At 43.8% G+C, this 19160-nt stretch overlaps 4 protein-coding genes and 1 long non-coding RNA gene across 8 annotated transcripts in view; 2 read left to right on the forward strand and 3 right to left on the reverse strand.

Moving 5' to 3' along the window:
* Window positions 1–952: 952 nt before the first annotated feature.
* mmp21 (matrix metallopeptidase 21) lies at window positions 953–6681 on the reverse strand. Its single transcript, XM_086064818.1, has 7 exons — window positions 6462–6681; window positions 4471–5326; window positions 4236–4375; window positions 2971–3112; window positions 2640–2897; window positions 1542–1714; window positions 953–1470 (listed from the first exon to the last, which is right to left on the reverse strand). The coding sequence occupies exons 1-7, from the start codon at window positions 6603–6605 to the stop codon at window positions 1165–1167; spliced, it is 2019 nt and encodes a 672-aa protein (XP_085920944.1). The 5' UTR covers window positions 6606–6681; the 3' UTR covers window positions 953–1164.
* A 135-nt stretch (window positions 6682–6816) lies between these two features.
* On the reverse strand, window positions 6817–9674 carry uros (uroporphyrinogen III synthase). Its single transcript, XM_086064826.1, has 10 exons — window positions 9377–9674; window positions 9044–9117; window positions 8881–8964; window positions 8701–8791; window positions 8476–8550; window positions 8156–8230; window positions 7913–7996; window positions 7569–7654; window positions 7366–7464; window positions 6817–7298 (listed from the first exon to the last, which is right to left on the reverse strand). Exons 2-10 carry the CDS (start codon window positions 9104–9106, stop codon window positions 7176–7178), a joined length of 780 nt encoding a protein of 259 aa, XP_085920952.1. The 5' UTR covers window positions 9107–9117; window positions 9377–9674; the 3' UTR covers window positions 6817–7175.
* Window positions 9675–10089: 415 nt separating this feature from the next.
* Window positions 10090–12525, forward strand: bccip (BRCA2 and CDKN1A interacting protein). Its single transcript, XM_086064827.1, has 7 exons — window positions 10090–10285; window positions 10462–10536; window positions 10630–10710; window positions 11140–11226; window positions 11306–11493; window positions 11623–11791; window positions 11918–12525. The coding sequence occupies exons 1-7, from the start codon at window positions 10145–10147 to the stop codon at window positions 12086–12088; spliced, it is 912 nt and encodes a 303-aa protein (XP_085920953.1). The 5' UTR covers window positions 10090–10144; the 3' UTR covers window positions 12089–12525.
* On the reverse strand, window positions 11579–19081 carry dhx32a (DEAH (Asp-Glu-Ala-His) box polypeptide 32a). 3 transcript variants are annotated; one of them, XM_086064813.1, is made up of 12 exons: window positions 18384–19081; window positions 17381–17574; window positions 16922–17297; window positions 16589–16819; window positions 16333–16426; window positions 16109–16177; window positions 15856–16005; window positions 14922–15113; window positions 14544–14684; window positions 14274–14464; window positions 14014–14204; window positions 11579–13253 (listed from the first exon to the last, which is right to left on the reverse strand). In XM_086064813.1, the coding sequence occupies exons 1-12, from the start codon at window positions 18693–18695 to the stop codon at window positions 13061–13063; spliced, it is 2334 nt and encodes a 777-aa protein (XP_085920939.1). In that variant the 5' UTR covers window positions 18696–19081; the 3' UTR covers window positions 11579–13060. The 3 variants fall into 3 exon arrangements, with proteins under 3 accessions (XP_085920939.1, XP_085920938.1, XP_085920940.1); XM_086064812.1 differs by having other exon boundaries at window positions 14532–14684; window positions 18384–19080; XM_086064814.1 differs by lacking the exon at window positions 16109–16177 and having other exon boundaries at window positions 18384–19079.
* LOC147156346 (uncharacterized) overlaps window positions 18388–19160 on the forward strand; it is a 57482-nt gene continuing 56709 nt past the window's right edge. Inside the window, exon 1 of one of the 2 annotated variants that reach the window (XR_015091767.1) lies at window positions 18388–18526. This is a non-coding gene — a long non-coding RNA (uncharacterized LOC147156346). The remainder of the gene's footprint in view (window positions 18527–19160) is intronic. The other variant, XR_015091768.1, reaches the window with a different exon arrangement.

Genomic DNA, 19160 nt, shown 5'->3' on the forward strand with positions numbered 1-19160 from the left:
AATGGATAATTTGATTTTATTTTCATGCCTCAAAGACTTATTGTAGCCAACAAAATGGTTGCTTTTGTCATCGAGGGTCTTTTTATTTTGTCGTTCTGCGGAACATTTTTTTGTATTTTTATTTAACCTTTATTTATGTTAGAGGATTAAGGCCAGTGAAGAGAGAAAAAAAAAAACTTTGGCAGGATTCTCACTTTATTCTCAGAGTTCTCACTTTAAAGAGACTTTGAAGTGAGTTTATTATTTATTTATAAATTCTCACTTTAAAGTCAGTGAGAAATCTGACTTTATTATTTATTTATAAATTCTCACTTTAAAGTCAGTGAGAATAAAGTCAGAATTCTGAGATTAAAGTCAGAATTCTGAGATTAAAGTCAGAATTCTGAGAATAAAGTCAGAATTCTGAAAATAAAATCAGAATTCTGAAAATAAAGTCAGAATTCTGAGATTAAAGTCAGAATTCTGAGATTAAAGTCAGAATTCTGAAAATAAATTCAGAATTCTGAGATTAAAGTCAGAATTCTGAGATTAAAGTCAGAATTCTGAGATTAAAGTCAGAATTCTGAAAATAAAGTCAGAATTCTGAGATTAAAGTCAGAATTCTGAGATTAAAGTCAGAATTCTGAAAATAAAGTCAGAATTCTGAGATTAAAGTCAGAATTCTGAGATTAAAGTCAGAAATCTGAGATTAAAGTCAGAATTCTGAAAATAAAATCAGAATTCTGAAAATAAAGTCAGAATTCTGAGATTAAAGTCAGAATTCTGAGATTAAAGTCAGAATTCTGAGATTAAAGTCAGAATTCTGAAAATAAAGTCAGAATTCTGAAAATAAAGTCAGAATTCTGAGAATAAAGTTAGAATTCTGAAAATAAAATCAGAATTCTGAAAATAAAGTCAGAATTCTGAGAATAAAGTCAGAATCCTGCAATTCTTTTTCTCTTTTCACCCTTTTTTCTCCTCCTCCGTATTTATTTAACCATGGTAATAATGTTTGAGAACTCATTCTCATTTACAAACATGACCTGGAACATATTGAGAAAAACATGAATTGAATTCACTTTTGGAATAAGGCTGCAACCTAACAAAATGAGGAAGAACTAAAGCACTGTGAATACTTTCCAGATACGCCGTAATTGTGGTTGAATTCACTTTCCAAGTACTTCTTCATCTCTTCAGCGTGAGTGCGGTGGGGTGGACATTGCATATGTCAAACCAGTGCTGGTCCACTTCTTTGTGCGGCAGCAAACCGTTACGTGGCAGGAAGGGGCGTCGGCGTCGGTCGCGACCGCTCGCCACCTGCCAGAAGCGCCGGTCCTTGAAGAGGAAGATGGCATTGCGCGCGTAGGAGAAGTAGGCGGCGTCGATGTTGCCACCCGGGTGGTCCCCACTCGACACTGGCGGGAACACCTCGCGGAAGGCTTTGGGAAAACCCGGTGCCATGCCGTCGGACTTCACGCTAAAAGCGTACACCTGTCGGAGGACGTGACTTTAAGTTTACAATTCTTAATGTTTAAAATCTGCCACAGGATGACGTTCCTTACAAGAGTGTTTTTGAAGAAGTAAATGCGCGAGTCCTTTCGGTCATAAACGGCCGTGTCAATCGGACCAGAGATTCCCGGGAAAGCCTCGGAGATCTTCCTGGGATAATGGTGGCCCTCCGGGTCCTGTCTGAAGACCTTGTCGTTGTCGCTGTCGTACTTCCAGAACTGAGTACCTGAGTCAGAACAGAGGACGTCCACGACTGAAGCGTCACATATTGGGAATTTCATATCAATTTTTCAATTGGAAATCATTAGTTATACTTTTCCATCTAAATGAATGGAGGGTTCTTTCAGATAAAACTTTTCCCACATAAATTTCAACTTGCTTAAAAAATGCATGCCTCCCGGGTTCAAGTGTTCTTTTTATTCATTTGTCCTTCAACTACAATTAATACTTTGTCATTTTTGCATAATTTATCTTTCAATTGACTTCAAAAGTATTCATCTTAGCATTCTGCTATTAGCATTTAGCTTTCAGCCTTCCCACGCAATTTCTGCAGAAATGGCACTTAGTCTCGTTTGCATTACTTTCAACATAACAACCGACTGTGCAGCGCCATACAGTAGGCATTACTGCCCTCTAGGGGCAAAAAGAAGTGTAAACTGAACATATGCACAGTTTGACATTATCATTCAAAACAGTTGGGTTAAGAATAAGTCAAAACTATGGGTCAAAAATTGAACAATTTCCATTCAAAACTTTGAGTCAGGAAATGGGTCTTTTAGTGTGAAACAACTCATAAATATTGGTCAGATCCTTTACTTGGGTCCAAAAATTGGGTCGTTTTGTATAGAACAACCCAGAAAGTGGATTGGTCCATTTTTGATTCATAATTGAGTTACTTTTGACCGAACTGTTTTTAGAGTGTTCTTCCTTACTGGAAGTGGAAGATTAAAAAAAAAGAAAAAAAAAAAAAAAAAATGAGAATCTTCTTGTTCCTTGCCTCGGACTGAATGATGGACTTTGTTTACCACTTGAGGGAGTGCAATCGACTTTTAGAGTCAAACGTGTGGCTGAGGAAAAACTATTTTCAATACTTTTTATGCAATCTCTCAAACGGGGGGTTGACAGTATTGGACAATAAAGTGGCGTCGTACCTTTGAAGAAGTAAACGGCGTCTTGTTTCCGGGACCAAACGTGCACATGGGCGTCCACTCCGTCCGCAGGGAGCCCCCGCCAGCCGATCCGCAGCGGGACCGGGTCGCCGTAGCGAGTCCGGTTGTTGCGGTTCTCATACAGCCAGTACCAGCCTTCCCTCATGAAGTAGGTGTTGAAGCGGACCACCACCTGGCCGTAGGGGGTCGTCTCTCGCCGGATCCAGTCGAACACGGTGCTGAAGCGGCCCTTGCAGGCCCCTGCGAAGAAAGACCGAAACAGGGTTTGATTGGAGAACGTTCCGTGCCTGTTGAAAACCCGGACACTGCTCACCGTAGAGGTTCTGTATGGCTTTCCTGTCCATCCAGCCCATTTCAAAACCAGCCTCTTGGGGCAGGTAGCTGGGCTGCATGATGGAGCCGGGTCTGTAGATGTGGGGCAGCCCTAAAACGTGTCCAATCTCGTGAACCGCCACCTAACAAAAGAAGTCCGGTCAGGATGTAAGAAGGATTCTTATAGAATTTTCAGTTCAGTTAATTTTATTTCGTTTTTATTTTATTTTTATTTAGTTTGTTTTAATTAGTTTTCAAGATGGTTCTGTGAGTTTTTATTAGTTTTAGTTATTTAAAAATGCTTGATTTTAGTTAGTTTCAGTATTAGTAAAAAAATAAATTTAAAGAAACGTATTACTTGTGTGCAATATTTAATAAACACCATGCTAAAAATAAAAAAATGAAAACAATTCGGAAGAGCGAGCCAAAAGTCAAGCACGAATTGTCACCGAGGAGCGACGTCATCAAGAAGGTGCTTTTCTATTGGCTGCTGCTACATGACGTTACTTCTGTGTGACACACTTTCAAACGTCCTTATTCCGGTTGATATCCAAATAAATCTACGTAAAATCATCCCCAAAGGCTCATGTATTAAATTAACTCATTCTCTCGCAGCCATTTTCACTGAAGCGACCCCCTTCGCTCCCGGCTGTTTTACTGGATTTGGACTGATTTTGCAAGGCCCACAGAATATTGTGTTCTATTGCTATAAAAACATGGAACCGACCAAAAGAAAGATTAGCGTCTCTTCTTTCATCAGGAATTTTTTAAATATTATTATCTGTTTCTGTTTTGCAGAAATTAGCATTGGAATATAGCTGAGTTTCATCATTATTCACAAATCTGTTTAGAACTGTGAGTAAATGAGCTTGTTTGCAACATGGCCATAGTTGATCTCTTACACACTGCTGCCACCTGCTGGCCATTTTTTTGTAATAACTACCATTGCCATTACCATTCAGTTCAGAGGCTGCATCAAAGCCTTCTGTATGCTCTAGCATTCAAAAACAACAACATAAAAACGTATATCAATACATCTTTGGGACACTTAAAACATTTAAATTAAAACGTATTTATACGTTTTTGGGATCAAATGAGTTCAATACCAAAGACTAAGACGAAGGACATTTTCGCTATAATTATAGTTCGTTTTAGTTAGTTTTGTAAACATAAATTGTTGTTTCAGTTAGTTTTCGTTTTTTAAAAAGCATTTTTATTGTATTTTGTTCGGCAAAGAATGTGCTCAAGGGACCCCTTGACACTCACCTTGAGGAGGCTAATTCCACTGCCACTATTGGGGGCAGTAAAATGTTCATCGTCGTCAAAGTGGATGTCGCCCAAGAACCAGGCGTGGGCAAACTCTTGACCGCTGCCATCGAACCTCTGATTGCAACCCAGATGTCTTCCTTTGATGACGTGCAAAATACAGTCATGTGACGTCGCCGCCACCTCTCTGCTCCGACCTCAGCCAACACAAAGCGCCAACGCATTTTTGCCATACCTGTGCCAAAGCCCAGCCTGACGTCGATGTCCTCCAGCGGCGAGCGGTTGTCCTCCGCGAACTGGAGCGGGGACACCTCGCTCCACATCCGGAAGGCCAGCCTGAAGACGTAGCGCTGCTCCTCGATGGACAGCTGGTTGCTGTAGCCCTCGCCCATCAGCCGCCACTTCAGGACGTTCTTGCTGAAGGCCACGTGTCCCGTCTCGCTCAAGTCCCTCTTGCGCCGCCTGCGCTGGGACACCAGGGCGGCCAGGTGGCGTTTCCTTCGTGCCGCCGCTGGGCTCGGCCGTGTTTTTGCCCATTGGTTGTCCGTGGAGGTGTTTTTTGCTGTGAAATCCAGGCTGGAGTCGTTGGTGTCACTTGCCGTGCTGTTAATATTCACCAGGTTTATTTCAGAGTCGTTAGCACCACGAGGCGGTGTGTCACTTATTGTGTAGTTGCCATCAGTCTCGTTAAACGTCTCCAGACTGGTGCTGTTGTCAACATCAAAGGCCAGACTCTCAAGTTCGGGTTCGGGTTCAGGACCGAACGCTTCCACGGGGTCCTCTGGTTCCTGCTCCATTTCCTTGTCGGGGACGCCGCATCTCGGCTTGTTCATGGCCTCTCTGGTGGCGTCGTCGAACGCACCCGTCACCGGCAGCCCAGACAACCTTTGGAAGTCTTGAAGTGCTGCAGTGAAAGCTTGGTTTGCTCCATCTGAAGGAAGGCGATCCCTGGAACGAGGGACCGAGGTCCCCTCTTGGACGCTCGCTTGGAGGTCGTCAAGGAAACCGTCATTGTCGTCGAGAGCCTCGTACCTGTCCCGCGTCTCCTCCCACATCACCGGCTTCATGAAGCCGTATCTGGAGAGGAAAAGCTGAACAAGATAGGGATGAATCGTATTAGCATAAGTAGGAAGACCGGAGCTACGTTGCGATTTTCTTCTCCACCAGAGGGCGCAATGAAAAAGTGGAATACTACTTTTCTTGGGGGTTGTGTACCGCCTGAGAAGAGAATAGCACGTTGTGAGCTGAGATGAGTGCCAGTTATCTGTTTTGCACAACCCAAAGTAAACATTTTCAACTTCATATGTTTTGAAACAGGCGTCGTACATAGAGAAATTCGAGCAGCAAATCATGTGGACTCGTTAGAGGAGAGATTCGTGTAGGCATATTGCCATGCCTCAGTTTTAAGATAACTAAACTAGAGCAAGCATTTGCCGACATGGTAGTTTGGGGCAACTTGTCTCAATCATTTTGGGGTTTGTTGTCACATAAGCAAAGAATGGGCCAATGAAAAATGCACCTTTGGCAACTCGGTTAACATATGCCAGAATTGCCCATCAGATGATGAGTCTGAAGAGTGAAGAAATTACTTTTGTTTCATTGTTTAAAAATGGATTTTCCACTTGTTGTTGGAATGTATGCCCACACGTCAGGACTGGTTTAAGTTTCATGATGAACCATCCATCAATCCATTATCCGAAATGCTTTATTTTTTGAATTTAAATTTAATCTCAAATTTCCAGTTTAAGGGAAGCAAAACAGGCATTTGAGGCTGAGAGCTATGACCTACACGACAGCAGGTCCTAAGGAGTTTAATCTATTTCATAATATTTTATGTTAAAGTTTGCTCAATGACTATGGTAAATGTTCAAGATCAATGACAATTTCTCTGGCTGTAAAAACAAAACAAAACAGGAGAAAAAGGAAAATGTTGTCCTTAGTTGTAAAATACAGTGTGACATCTTACCCCATATAGTGTGACAACTTACCCATTGGTGGGGCAACATGTCACATGTTCACTCTATTTAATGGCTTATAACTCTGCACTGACACAAAGTATGAAAATGACATGAATACAAAAAATATACCTAAGATTTTGGTCTTTCATCTGGTACACATTTTTTATACACGATGTATTGATTCCAAGAAATAGATACAAGTATAAAAAGTGATACAACTAGCCCCGGTCTCCCTATATATTATTTTTTAAATTTAATATCAATTTACCTCTGCTGTGTATTTGTCCATTATGGTGTGAGCTTGCTGGGTGCTGAACATCTGCAGGTCCGAGTGATCGCGATGGTGGAAAAGTTTTTCGCCCGTGCTCGTCCAAAAAAACACGGACGTGATCAGCTGGATGGAAGTCAGCATCGTGGTGGCGCTTAGTGTCTGTCGTCTTCTTTTGACTGACCGGCTTTATAGGACCGCCGGCACAGGTGCGGTCACCCAGATGCGGAGGGCGTTCCACAGTGTCGTGTGAAAAGCAAACGCCACTTAACTTGATGTTAGCTGCCAATAGCGCGGACGTGTCGTATGATGCTCGGCTGGTTTTGAATGGACTTTGAAGAACACCCACTTTGAACAGGCTCAAGCGCAATCTTTACTTAACAAGACCACACACACACACACAACTAAAAAAAGATCCACAATAATACAACAATATACACATATGTCACGGCTTTGGGATTCAGTATAAACAATACAATTGACATAAAAAACCAGCAAGAAGAATTTCAAATATACATTTGCAGGACATTATATTAGGTACACCAGCAGGGTGGGCAACCAATTCACATGCAATCCAGATTAACAGGAAACACAAACAATGCGATTTTGGCAACTCGATCAGATCAGATCAGATCAGAAGTTACGCAACCTGAGTCATTAGGCGTACCTAATATAGTGTCCAGTCCACACACTTGAGTGATAAAAGTCGGATGGTCATTTTAGCGCTTTGCTTATTGCCTCCGCCAGGTGCTGCGCGGTTGGCTTCTCTGCGGTGCAGCAGACGCTCAGACCCTCCGCCTGCATGGCGTCCCGCGTGGTGGGCCCAATGGCGGCAAACTGGCACACAACAAGGGAAGTGAGTGATGGATTCAATTGTGCATCTTTGTTGTATATCCAGGTTTACCCTTATTTGCATTAGCTGCTCGCCGGCTAGCCTGCGCAAGGCCTGCAGGCAGAAGTTGACTCCCGACGGGCTGAAGAAGGCCACGCTCGTCGGGGGGCCCTAAAAGTGACAATGAAAAAAAAAATGGAGACGGGACGTGCACCGTATAAGAGAGAGATGCCTTGAGATATATAATGCGCAACGTAGCGAGAGTTGAGTTTGACCTGCGCTGCAAAATAATCGGTAAGATTCTTGCCCACGTCAGGATGCTCGGCTGTTTGATAGACAGTCAATGTCTCAAGGGGAACCCCTAGTGGACAAAACAGGAAGTGCTCATCACAAAATGGATATTGAATAATCCCATGCAGGAAATTAGGATTTAGTCTATTTCCATTATATCCTATGGGGGTAAAAAACGTTAACAAATATGAAGATATTGGAGATTGTTCTCAAAGAAGCACCATTAGAGAAAGTTACAGCTTTTGTTTTGCGGTAGTTCAGTGACTATTTTTTTTGTGATATATCCATTTTAAGTTAGCTTTTTTTTTTGTATAAAAGGACATTTTACCATTCTCCCTCAAAGCCATGGGCAGAACTTCTCGTTTGATGGAGCCGCAGGGGAAGAAAAGTGGGGCTATATTGGTGTCCTCTCCTGCACAGAGAGGGAAACGTTAACTTGACATACCTTACAGTACTTCTAATTAGTTAAGTTATTAATCACAGATTTTCCTTTGTATAAATGGGCATCACATCTCATCTAATTAATCAATTAATAACCCAGCCCTTCTTCTAATACCGAAATAGACCGTACGTTCAATGATGACACGCGACAGGACCTCCGCCGTCCCCGTGTCCTCACCAAGTGGGTTCAAACCAAGATGGCGTACTGAAGAGAAGAAAAAAAAGTGACACAAACACAACGTTTTGTTATCATATTCAGTTCAAGTCAGCAACAGCAGATCGCTTCCCGTCGCCAGGAACTACCCTAAAAGAACAACAAAAGGTGGAGCACACTTCAGGAAGGTGCTACACCTGCTCAGGAACAATAATAGTGCATCGCAACACGTTGTGACTTGTGCTAACAGCGCTAACGGCACCTCGCACGTTCATGTCGGTGGCAGGTGACTTTACCTAAGGCGGCCGTCGCTTTCCCCACCACAAAAACGGACTTTGAGTTCCACTTGTTTTTTGCCGTGCGCTCCCATTCTGTGGAAAGAGACACAAAAGTGTTGTTTTCTTACACTTGTGCGAGAGGTTATTCATTCTTTTTTTCTTTCTTACACTTTTACGGACATGTTATTTTAACATCTGAAACAGGAGTGGGCTCTCCATATGAAATTTTCCATCTTGTCTCACCTTCTCGTTTGTCCTCTAAGCACATCTTCACTGCTTCCACCGCTCTCGGGCTTGTAAATATGAGGCCACCATGTTTTTCTGGCTGGAAAAGCTTTGGGGAAGATACATTTCCTAGAATTTAAAATTACATTAAAAAAAAAAAAAAGAAGTAATAATACAGCAAAAAAAAAAGTTGGTTACCTTCTCTGACAGGGTGTTCAGTGAAACAAACTTAAATGATAGCACAGGCAGAAGCGTTGCTTGCAAGCCACGTGACGTCATTTCCTGCAGAATTGCAAAAACAGAGCATTAACATTTGATTCGACTAAATAAGATGGTTTTATTATTGTTTTCGTGCCTTTACCCGGATGTAAGGATCAGGCCCTTGGTCTCCATCTCTTGGCTCCTTGAGAAGCAGCACATTCATCTTGATGAAGACTGTAGAAATTATATATCATAAATTAACTATTTATGGTATAGTCGAGATTTGCGGGGGAAATGAATGGAGCTGTCATCAAGAAGTGCAATGAAGCGAGAACGAAGGAGGGCGTGGATGCATAGAAGGCTAAACTACACCCAACAGCTGTTAGTTTACTGATAACAACATAGTAGTTTGGATAGAAGCTTTTTGATGATCTTATTCACTCACATTTTTTTTCATAAAAAACACAAAATTCAATTAGGAGAAGCCACTTACTTGCATTACCCGTAACGTACCATGACGTTCGCGTTACATTGTCGCCTAAAAATATATTAGAAAATCCAACGAATCTTGCTAGCTTGATCACACATCTGAGCGCATATAGACCAGTTATTGTAAAGAAGGAGGGGAAGGGGGTGTCATACAATTTTAAAGTTGACTAATATACTCCTCCCGAGCAAGGCTTGCGTGTTACCGCATATATGCGCTATATATAAACTCATAAATATTGTTCTCTAAGAGTGAAGAAGAAATGTATTACTGCAAATTGCGAATGAAATTCAGTTAGAATAACTGTCACCCCTTCATGATTAGTTTATCCCAAATGACGACTCGAGTCGCCATTCTGACGCTGACGTAGTACGGCAAGTCAGTGGGAGCTACGCAAAATATGAGCCAAAATGGCGTCCATGTAAGCAAGTTTCCGCTAAATATTCGCGAAACTTGACAAATGTCCCTAGAGTAAAACAAAGGAATAGTTTTAAAGGTGAGTAAACATTCCACAAAAAGCAAATGGACGTTTGAACGATTTTAACGATCGTGCAAAAACTTTCGTCAAGTGACAGTGACATTTTGATGTATGGAATGCAAACCCCTACGTTCACGATTGGTTGGCTCTGACGTATAACGATATCTATGGTGACGTATGCCGACGAGTTTGAGCCAAAATGGCGTCTGCCCATTCACCTGTGTTGCGGGTGACTCTCAAACACGCCCACCCGCTCACTGTGCTTGGGCTCGAACATTTCGGCGCATGTTTGCAGCATGGCTTCGTCGGCTAAGAAGAGGGCGGTAGGTCTGGGGAAAAACCCCCAGGAAAGCGATGACAGCTCGGACGAGAGTCCGGGGACAGACGACATTTCCACCGATGAGGACAGCGAATCGTTCGAAGAGGAGCTTAATGAGGTGAGGGCATTTTAAACCCGCTTGAATGAATGCTCGGCCTCGCTAGGTTGCTAACGCTAACACGGTTGCATGATAACAGTGCATGACATTAGCCGTGTAGTTCTGTTTATAACATCTTTTAATAGTTTGTGCAATTTCTAGGCGCATTAAAACAACCACATTTATTTGCTATTCAGGTGGTTACGGTGGACTTCGAAGCGTACGCCGTTTCGCACAACCACTTTAATGGCATCAAGAAGCTCTTACAACAGGTTGGTTGTAAGTTCAAGAAAAAAAGGAGAAAAACAAACTTAAAACGTGTCTGCATGCGTTTTGACTGCTCCGCTGGTTTGTTGTGCTCCAAGCTGTTTCTGAAGGCTCACGTCAACACGTCAGAGATAACCGACATCATCATCGAGCAGAACCACGTGGGAAGTGTCATCAAGGTAGGTCACATCTTCTTTGACTTTTTGCTACGACTGACTTTTGATTTTCGATTGTGTAAAAATAATTGCATTTTATACATTTATATCACAAAACAAACATGCACTTATAAGATGATGTAATTGTTTACGTCTTTTGATTTGATAATTATTACAATTGTTGTTATATACAATTTTTGTTTTGTTTTATATATTTCATAACATCTTTATTTTCTTTATTAAAAAAATGGTTAAAACTTAACAATTTTGTATTTGATCAAATGTTTGTATTCAATGAAATGCTAGCTTTATTGTAAAATTGTATACAAATATTTTACATTATTTTAGAAAAATACAAATATTTGAAAAAAAAATAAGTACAGTAAAATACAATCAAAACAAATGTTGAATAAAAATAAATTTGTTTATATATATTTTTTTTAATTCCCAAAGCAAGCGGAGGTGCCCGAAGACAGCGACGATGACGACCCGGATGAAGTGTTTGGCTTTATCACCATGCTGAACCTGACGGAACGAAAGGTAAGACCGCGCCGTCATCTCCCACCAGTCTCGTCGGGGGGGGGCCCCTGTGAACGCGTATTGTCTTAATTGTGTGCAGGGCGTGCAGTGCGTGGAGCAGATCAAAGAGCTGGTCCTGGAGCAGTGCGAGAAGAGCTCGGGCCACGTGGCCGCCGAGCAGCTGGAGCAGATGCTCGGCGATACCGCCAAGCCCGTCGGCCTGCTGCTGAGCGAGCGCTTTGTCAACGTGCCGCCGCAGATCGCCCTGCCGCTGCACATGCACCTGCAGTGAGTTGCTTATGAAATTGGTTCCAAAAAAACATCACAATTAGCAACAACAAAAAAAAAGACCCATGGGAATTTTTTTTTATTTTTTTATTTTTTATTACCGCAATCAAATGTCCTTTATTTTGACAGGGATGAGATCTCCGAAGCCGAGCGGACCAACAAGCCCAGTGGGAAGTACCACTACTGCCTGATGATCAGCAAGACGTGCCTGCAGGTCAGCAAGACCGTGACTGCCAGAGGGCCTGACCCCAAGGACGAATACATGTTCATTAACGCTGAGGAGGAGTTCTTCTACGAGGTGCCGAAAACCGTTGACTTCTATTCAATTTCATTCAGCTATAAAATGAAGCTATTGCATTGATCGTTTTTTTTTTTTTTTGACCTTGCGAATGGTAACTTCGGGCCTTTCCGTTTCTTCCCGCAGCACGCCGTGTCCACGTTCCACTTCTCGGTGCAGGATGAGGCCGACTCGTGCTTGAGCGGCCGCTGGTCCGTGGACGACGTTCCCATGAAGCCGTTCCGCACGGTCATGTTGATCCCGGTGGAAAGCATTCCCGCCATCATGGACAAACTTAAAGAATATCTGACCGTTTGACGACTGGTCGCATCGCGGGAATAAATGGCGGGAGGAATTGGAAAAATGGGACAGTTCATATTGTTGTAAAGATTTAATGCAGTGTGAATGACTACAGCAGAGTGGGTGAGGAAACTTTTGTAAGTACTCTGAATTTTTATTACAAACAAGATTATTGGGCTTTTTTTCCTGCTATAATTAAGTTTTCGACTCTACTTTATAATATTCTGCCGATTTATAGTTCCACGTGATGACAAATCTACTGGACAGATTCGTCTTCAATTCAAATATTAATATACATTTCATTTATTACAAAAATATTTAAAGTATTTTTCTAGTGGCGACATCTTGTTTCCAATTCCAGGCTATGCAGCATAAAAACAGAATTGTCAAAAAACGTCTGCATTGACTTGTACTGGACTCAATTAAATTTCTCACATGTTCTGCAGTTTTACAAAGATTTGATTCTATCTTTTTTTTTATGACGACCGAGGACGTAGAAAAACCATTGTGTACTGCCTTTGTCATGCATTTGGATTTCCCGCGGTAAATGGAAATCCCACATCTTGCTAGCCGTGTTAGCATTAGCCACATCATATTTTACAAAGTATTTTTCTTCTAGTGAGGACGGCAGCAGAAGAAAAAAATGAAAAGCGACTGCATCACAGCAAGAATTTCACAAAACATCTCCAGGTGCTCCTTTTTTTTTTTTTTTTTACAAATATAAAATAGAACTTACGAATCTAAAAGTGTTCCATATTAGTTTTTTTTTTTTACCCTTAAATTCCTGTTCATTCTTCCAAAGTTTTATGAAACCTTACTATAGTCCAATTTAACCCCCCCCCCAATTAAAAAGACCACCTTACTGTATAACAAGTATAAAGTGACCGCCTGCTGTGGCTCTTAAAGCCTTTACTTTTTCTGACTACCACTTTGTGAAACTCGCGGATCCACACATTTGAATAATCCCACCCAAAATGAAAAGTTAACTCCTCATTGGACGACGCAGCGATCAGTCGACCGCGCGTCGCTGCCGCCGCTCTCGTCGCCGCGGTTGCCGGCTTTGTGGCTGTCGTCCTTGCGGGTGCTCGCGGCGGTGTGCGGGTCCAGCATTTGCCGCAGGGCGTCTTTGCTCTCGCTGTGGGGCAGGTTGTAGAAGTAGTAGAGTGGAACCGTTTGAGTGAAGCTACAACAGGGAAAAGGAGATGATATGACATTGAAAATCGAATCATCAATATCGAAACGATTTTCCTTTGAGCCTGATATCGACTCATAATACTATGAATCGATTATTTTAATATCTCGTTTTTTCCAATAAATTCATAAGAAAATTGAATTTTAAAGGTAATTTTTTTTGTATCTTACTGTGTTCTTGAAATGTATTGGTCACATGAATTTAGAAGTATTTTCTTACATTAATGAAAGACCTGACTTATTGCACTTTAAGACCGCTCAGAAACTTTATTTACAATTATTGAATTATTTAACCATTTACGGCCTCTGCAAAATTTTAATTTGGAATTTGTGGAGTTTTTAAATCATGCACTTGATCTTTAGGAAGAATTGATGTTCCATAATCCGTATCGATTGAATTGAAGCAGATCGAATCAAACTGAACCCTTGTGAATCTGAATTTGAGGAAAATTAGAATCGATACCCAGCCCCGATTATAACACTAAATCCTTTAACCAGTTACTCCCTCCGCAAAATTCAATTTGGAATATATGTTTGTGGAGTTTTTATTAAGTCCTCAATATTTAAGAGGACTTGATGTTCCATAATTAATCAATATCGGCTTGAAGTGAATCAAACCAAATCGGGGGGGGAAAAAATCGAGACCGGATCAAACTGAACTCTTGTGAATCGAAATCGAATCGACTGAGGAAATTAGAATCGTTGCCCAGCCCTAACGATTTATATCATGAATACGAATCGCTACGACTCACACTTGCGGCGAAATCTGGGTGACGATCCGCATGTAGTTGTTCTCCGCCAACGTGTACTCGTGGAACAGCGCCCACTCGGGCAGCCCGAGCTTGTTGAAGCACGGCCCGTAACCGGACCGCGGGTGCACCTGGGCCACGTGCTTGTGCGCGAGGATCAGGTAATTTCCCGAGCCGTCCACGTCCCGAGCCACCTTTTAAGAAGGGAGAGCGAGTCGAAAATGAGATGTTCAGGTGGAATTGCGGAATTTGGCCCAACGCACCTGCATGAAGAAGCCCGCGAGCAGGGCTCGCTTCAGGTCGGCTGCGTTTTTCCTGGTGCCAAAAGCCGGTTGCGAGACGGGCAGCTCGATCCGCTTCAGCGTGTCGGTCAGCTCCGCCCTGATGCTCTCCGCCGTCCGGAGGGCCGAATAGTCCAGGAAGTTGTCCCGGCACCATTTTTCAACACGGAAATCTGTGAAGTCAAAGAAAAATAAAAACTGGGAAGCTCCCAAGAAATACACATCGGCCATAAACCTGACATTGTGATTTACACGGATCCTTCTGGCTTCTCTTGAAGGCGTCGAAGATGTTAATGAGGGTGAAGTGGTCGCCTTCGTGGTGCTGGAATTTCCTGTGACACTGCGAGGCCTCGTGGCTCATTCCGGACCGAGGCTCCAGGAAGCAGGTCGGCGCTTAAGAAGAGAAAATACACAATCCAAGAAATGATCGACGTACAGAAGAGAATTCGAGCCAGTGAAGAGACAAAAAAAAAAAAGGAAGTTTGGCAGGGTTTTATTCTCAGAATTCACACTTTAAAAGTCCAAATCCTGCCAAACTTATATTTTTTATAAATGGTCCCTGAAGGCACCATGTGAGTGTCTGGTGGAGAACCAGGAAGCCAGCGGGGCGCGACAAATTTCAGAGGGTACCTGAAAGCATCGCCGCCACGGTTAGCATCTCGCTGACGCAGTCGAACTCGCAGGACGCCAGCAGCGCTTTGGCCAGCTGAGGCTCCAGCGGGATTTCCGACATGATGACGCCGATCTCGGAGAGGTTGCCGTCGTCGTCCAGAGCGGCCAGGTAGTCCAACTCCTCCAGGGCCTGCATGAGGCTCTCGGGATCTGTGCCGAGGGAGCAGAACTAACTTTTTGGGTCCTTTTCTGTCCTGCATGTGTGATGACTGGCAACTGAAGAGGAACTGACAAAAAAACGACCGATCGCCAGTGCTCCGTGTAAATCAGAGGTGTCCAAACTACGGCCCCGGGGCCATACATTTTTTTTCATTTTTTGCCCCGCTCAGGCAAATTTTTCCTTTTAGTTAGTTTTTATTCGTTTTCACGGCAGTTCTGTTATTTTTTTTAATGCTTACTTTTGCTTTATTTTTTTTTAGTTTTAGTATTAGGTTTTTTTGGGGGGTGGGGGGGTGGGGTGGGTATTATGTGCAATATTTATTGGTAAAATGAAAAAAGTTTAAAAAAAGTAAAAAATAGCCCTTTTGCATCTTTCTATTTTTCTCCCTCAGAGGACAAAGTTTGTCGGCATAGTTCTTGACGCGTGGATTGACCAATCACAGAGCAAGTGAGGCAAACGACCAACCACAGAGCGCGACCACCTCAACATTGTTTCCTAACAAGAAAGCTTGCGCAATCAACTAACGAGCTGTCCCCCTTTTATGTCAAACAATGCCGGCCGGTCGGCTCACGTCTGCTCGGGTCAGTCACGCCTCGACGGGCCCAAACAGACCGAGTTGGTCCGAGCACAACAAAAAAAAAGAGCCCGTTCCGTGGGAACGACTCGAACGAGACGTCCTCCCTCCAAATGTTGTTAGCGGACCATTATCTAGCGTTTTCCCGCCAAGCTCACCGGGTCGCTGGATGAACTCGCACTGGGCCAAACCTCCGATCTCCATCCTCTTCAGGAAAAGAACGGTGGCCGTGATGTCCACCTCCAGGATTTGCAGCGACCTCCGCGCGGGAAGTTGGCCGTCCTCGGCGTATAAACAGAAACATTTCCCTGTGACGGAGACATTTGCGAGATGTTTTTGGGGGTTGGTGAAACATTGTGGTTTTGTAACTCTGCGGGTGGTAGGTGGTGTCTGGTTGGTGCGGCATTTCACTTGGTTTCATCTTTCTTTCCTTTGATCCTTCCTCTGGTCTCCTGGCAACTTCATGACTCTGGCGGGACTCTGAAGTGTCCATTTATGTGAAGGGTTTCAGGTGAATGAAAGAGCACAAAACACACACCAAGACGGCCAACAGATGGCGCCAAAACAACATTTGAAAGCTGGCTTTTTTTAAAACCGCCAGTACCAAACCGCGACGATGCAAGAATTCCCCGTACCTGCTGGTCCGCACAGCTTTCTGCGCAGTTCTGCCTGACAGCGACTGATGGGCTGGAGCGCCTCGGAGTTGGCTCTTATTCTCGGGTTGTACACCTTGCAAAGTCAACAACTTCAATTCAGACTCTGAAGTGAGGAAACTTAGGGAGTATTGTATTCAGTGTGCCCGTTTGTTGATGTTAGCAGAAGTTGGACAGGACGCTAGCATTCACATTCTGGGCCGGGGGGGGTAACTAACTGCTAGCAATCCGAGGTTACCATTTTCTTCTGGACTCCGCAGTCGACCACAAAGTTGACAGACTCCACGGCCCACCACGCGTCCTCCCCGTGGCGGGTGGTCAGGAAAACTCTTCTGGTTTTTCCTCGCTCATCTGGCAGGGACCCAAATCCTCCCCGGCTGGGACCCAGGACCACAGGAACCATCTGTCCCAGGTGTGCCCCGAGCCTGGTTCCTTCTTTCTGCAGGATGCTCAGGGCGCAGCGCGCCTCCTGCGGAAGGGGTCAGATCTTAAGACTGTCCAAACGTGTGGGCTTTACCGGGTTTGAAATAAGGTTCAAAGTTTGACTGACAGACAGCGCAAAAAAACGCACCTCCTCCGATGCCAAAAACACGAGGACATCGCCATCCTCCTTGGTGCGATGGATCTCCAGAACCAGCCTCAGAGCCGAATACAAATAGTCTTTCCCGCCCCCGATGTGTACCGTCTCCGGGAGACTCGAGCAAGTTGACTCCAGGCTGATGATCGGGGCTCTCCGGAAGTGATTCCGAAGGCTGTCCGTCAGCGGCGGTGCAGCGAGGACCACCACCCGCAGTTCGGGCCGGTGCGCCAGAATCTCCTTTAGCAGGCCCAGCAGGAGGTCGGTGCTCACCGTCCTCTGGTGGGCCTGGTCGATGACGATCACGCCGTAGTGCTCCAGAAAAGGGTCGGACATCATCTCTCTGAGCAAGATGTCATCGGTGCAGTACCTGAGAAGACACACGAGCAACTTGATAATGATTTTCACTCTTAACTTCAAGATTAAGAACCGAGTTTGGTCTTGGACAAGGACCTGAGAACCGTGTCGGAGCAGCAGCAAGTCTCCCGGCCCACGCGGTAGCCCACCTCGTGGCCCACGTTTACGTCCATTTCATCGGCCACGCGCAAGGCCAAGTCCACGGCCCGCCGCCCGCCGGCCTGCGTGCACACCACCGTGCCGTAGCGGTAGCGGTTCGACAGGCACAACTCTGCGCACCACTGAGGGATCTGTTGGATTCAAGACAAAACAGAATGTCAACGTTTCCATTGAGGTTGCAGTCGCCAAAAAGGCTCCTCCCCCACAGAGGCCACACCTGTGCCAGCAAAACAAACAGTGAAGTAAGTATTTTCTTGTATTGGATCACCCTCTTTTTGTTTAATTAAAGAACATACATTTTTATTTTTATATTGCATTGAAACATTTACAGGTGTCGTATAAGTAATACAGTATACAGGGAGTCCTCATGTTACCGCGGAGTAACGCGAATTTCGACGTAAGCCGGAAAGTCGATATTTATATCAAAATACTTTGTACAGCATTTAAAAAAAAAAACCCACATAATTGCGCAACCCGGAAGAGCAGGAACCTTCGTGTTTTCGCACGGACATTCGTTGCTAACGGACGGCAAAGTAACGCGCCTAAATTAAAAAACACAACTCAATAAAAATTTACCATTTTATTTAAATAACTTTAAAATGGTGTGATTACTGTGGGAAATTAACGACAAAGGAGTTGCTAGGCCGTAAAGTCGAAATGACGTGTTACAATTTTTTTTTACGAGACAAAAGAATACACATTTTAATTAATCGTATAGCATTTTACATATTATACCTATTTTTGCACCTAATATAATAATAAAAAAAACTTTTTTTGGTGTATTATTTATTTAAAAACGTCTTCTTCTTTTTTTTAAACAAACGTTTATGGTGTGAGTAAATGATAGATATATTCAAGTCATTGTTAAACGACTGCTCTCATTTTTTGGGGCAGTTGTTGTGGTGCGGGTGTACCTAATATTGTGTCCTTGTCCACTCACCTGCGTGCTCCTGCCAGCGTCGGCGTGCGCGCACACGACCAGCAGCTGCGCGCGAGCGAGCGCGTCGTCGAAACGTCGCCGGAGCGTCCAAACGGGCAGCGTCCTCCTCTCGGCCAGCAGCTTGTAGTACCGCGACGAGAAAGGTAAACCGTCGAAGCGGTTCAGCTCCAGTTCGTCTCCGAAGCAAAAGGGAGCCTCGCCGGCCCGTTCGGCCGCACTTTGGTGCTTCTTTCGGGCATCGCTGTCGGTCCATTTCGCGGCACTTTGGCGTTTCGTTTGGGCTTCGTTCGCGGCGACGTCGTCGTCACTCATGACGCGTTTAAGAGCGTGTCCGAAATGTCAGCGTTTCAAATTGACGTGACGAAGGTGCTCCGTCCACACAAATGCACACAATGACCCGATTGTCCCGACTGACCCTGAACGCCCCACCCCCATTTGCGTCGCACGTGTTCTCATTAATACTTGCGTGCTCTGGAAGAAAAAAAAAAGTTACAGTATTAAACGAAAACAAAAAACACTGGACGTTTTCGATGTTTTGACCATTTTCGATTTTTTTTTATAAACGAATGCTCTAAATGACATGCATTTGGGGAGTTTTAAATAGTTTATGGAGTCAAACAAAATATACAGTATTTTGATCTATCGATAAACAGCAACATCAGAGAAACTGATCATGTTCCAGTGGTCTGTTCATTTTTCAAACTTGGTCATAAATAAATACACAATAAGTAAACGTTTTATTGATTTCAATATTGTCAAATACGTTGATAATTATTA

Source organism: Leptonotus elevatus, chromosome 20, assembly GCF_054856555.1.
Source record: "Leptonotus elevatus isolate MCC_2025b chromosome 20, RoL_Lele_1.0, whole genome shotgun sequence".
Classification (NCBI taxonomy): domain Eukaryota; kingdom Metazoa; phylum Chordata; class Actinopteri; order Syngnathiformes; family Syngnathidae; genus Leptonotus; species Leptonotus elevatus.

Coding starts and splice junctions, on each gene's coding strand:
- dhx32a (XM_086064812.1), bottom strand. CDS start 18,695: ATGAGTGACGACGACGTCGCCGCGAACGAAGCCCAAACGAAACGCCAA. Junction 16,427..16,588: donor GCGGAGTCCAGAAGAAAATG/GTAACCTCGGAT, acceptor TGACTTTGCAAG/GTGTACAACCCGAGAATAAG. Junction 15,114..15,855: donor CGAGTTCATCCAGCGACCCG/GTGAGCTTGGCG, acceptor CCCTCGGCACAG/ATCCCGAGAGCCTCATGCAG.
- bccip (XM_086064827.1), top strand. CDS start 10,145: ATGGCTTCGTCGGCTAAGAAGAGGGCGGTAGGTCTGGGGAAAAACCCC. Junction 10,286..10,461: donor TCGAAGAGGAGCTTAATGAG/GTGAGGGCATTT, acceptor TTTGCTATTCAG/GTGGTTACGGTGGACTTCGA. Junction 11,792..11,917: donor AGGAGGAGTTCTTCTACGAG/GTGCCGAAAACC, acceptor TTCTTCCCGCAG/CACGCCGTGTCCACGTTCCA.
- mmp21 (XM_086064818.1), bottom strand. CDS start 6,605: ATGCTGACTTCCATCCAGCTGATCACGTCCGTGTTTTTTTGGACGAGC. Junction 1,715..2,639: donor CGCCGTTTACTTCTTCAAAG/GTACGACGCCAC, acceptor GTTCTGACTCAG/GTACTCAGTTCTGGAAGTAC. Junction 1,471..1,541: donor ACTTCTTCAAAAACACTCTT/GTAAGGAACGTC, acceptor GTCCTCCGACAG/GTGTACGCTTTTAGCGTGAA.
- uros (XM_086064826.1), bottom strand. CDS start 9,106: ATGAATGTGCTGCTTCTCAAGGAGCCAAGAGATGGAGACCAAGGGCCT. Junction 8,551..8,700: donor CTTAGAGGACAAACGAGAAG/GTGAGACAAGAT, acceptor CTCTTTCCACAG/AATGGGAGCGCACGGCAAAA. Junction 8,231..8,475: donor GAAAGCGACGGCCGCCTTAG/GTAAAGTCACCT, acceptor TCTTCTCTTCAG/TACGCCATCTTGGTTTGAAC.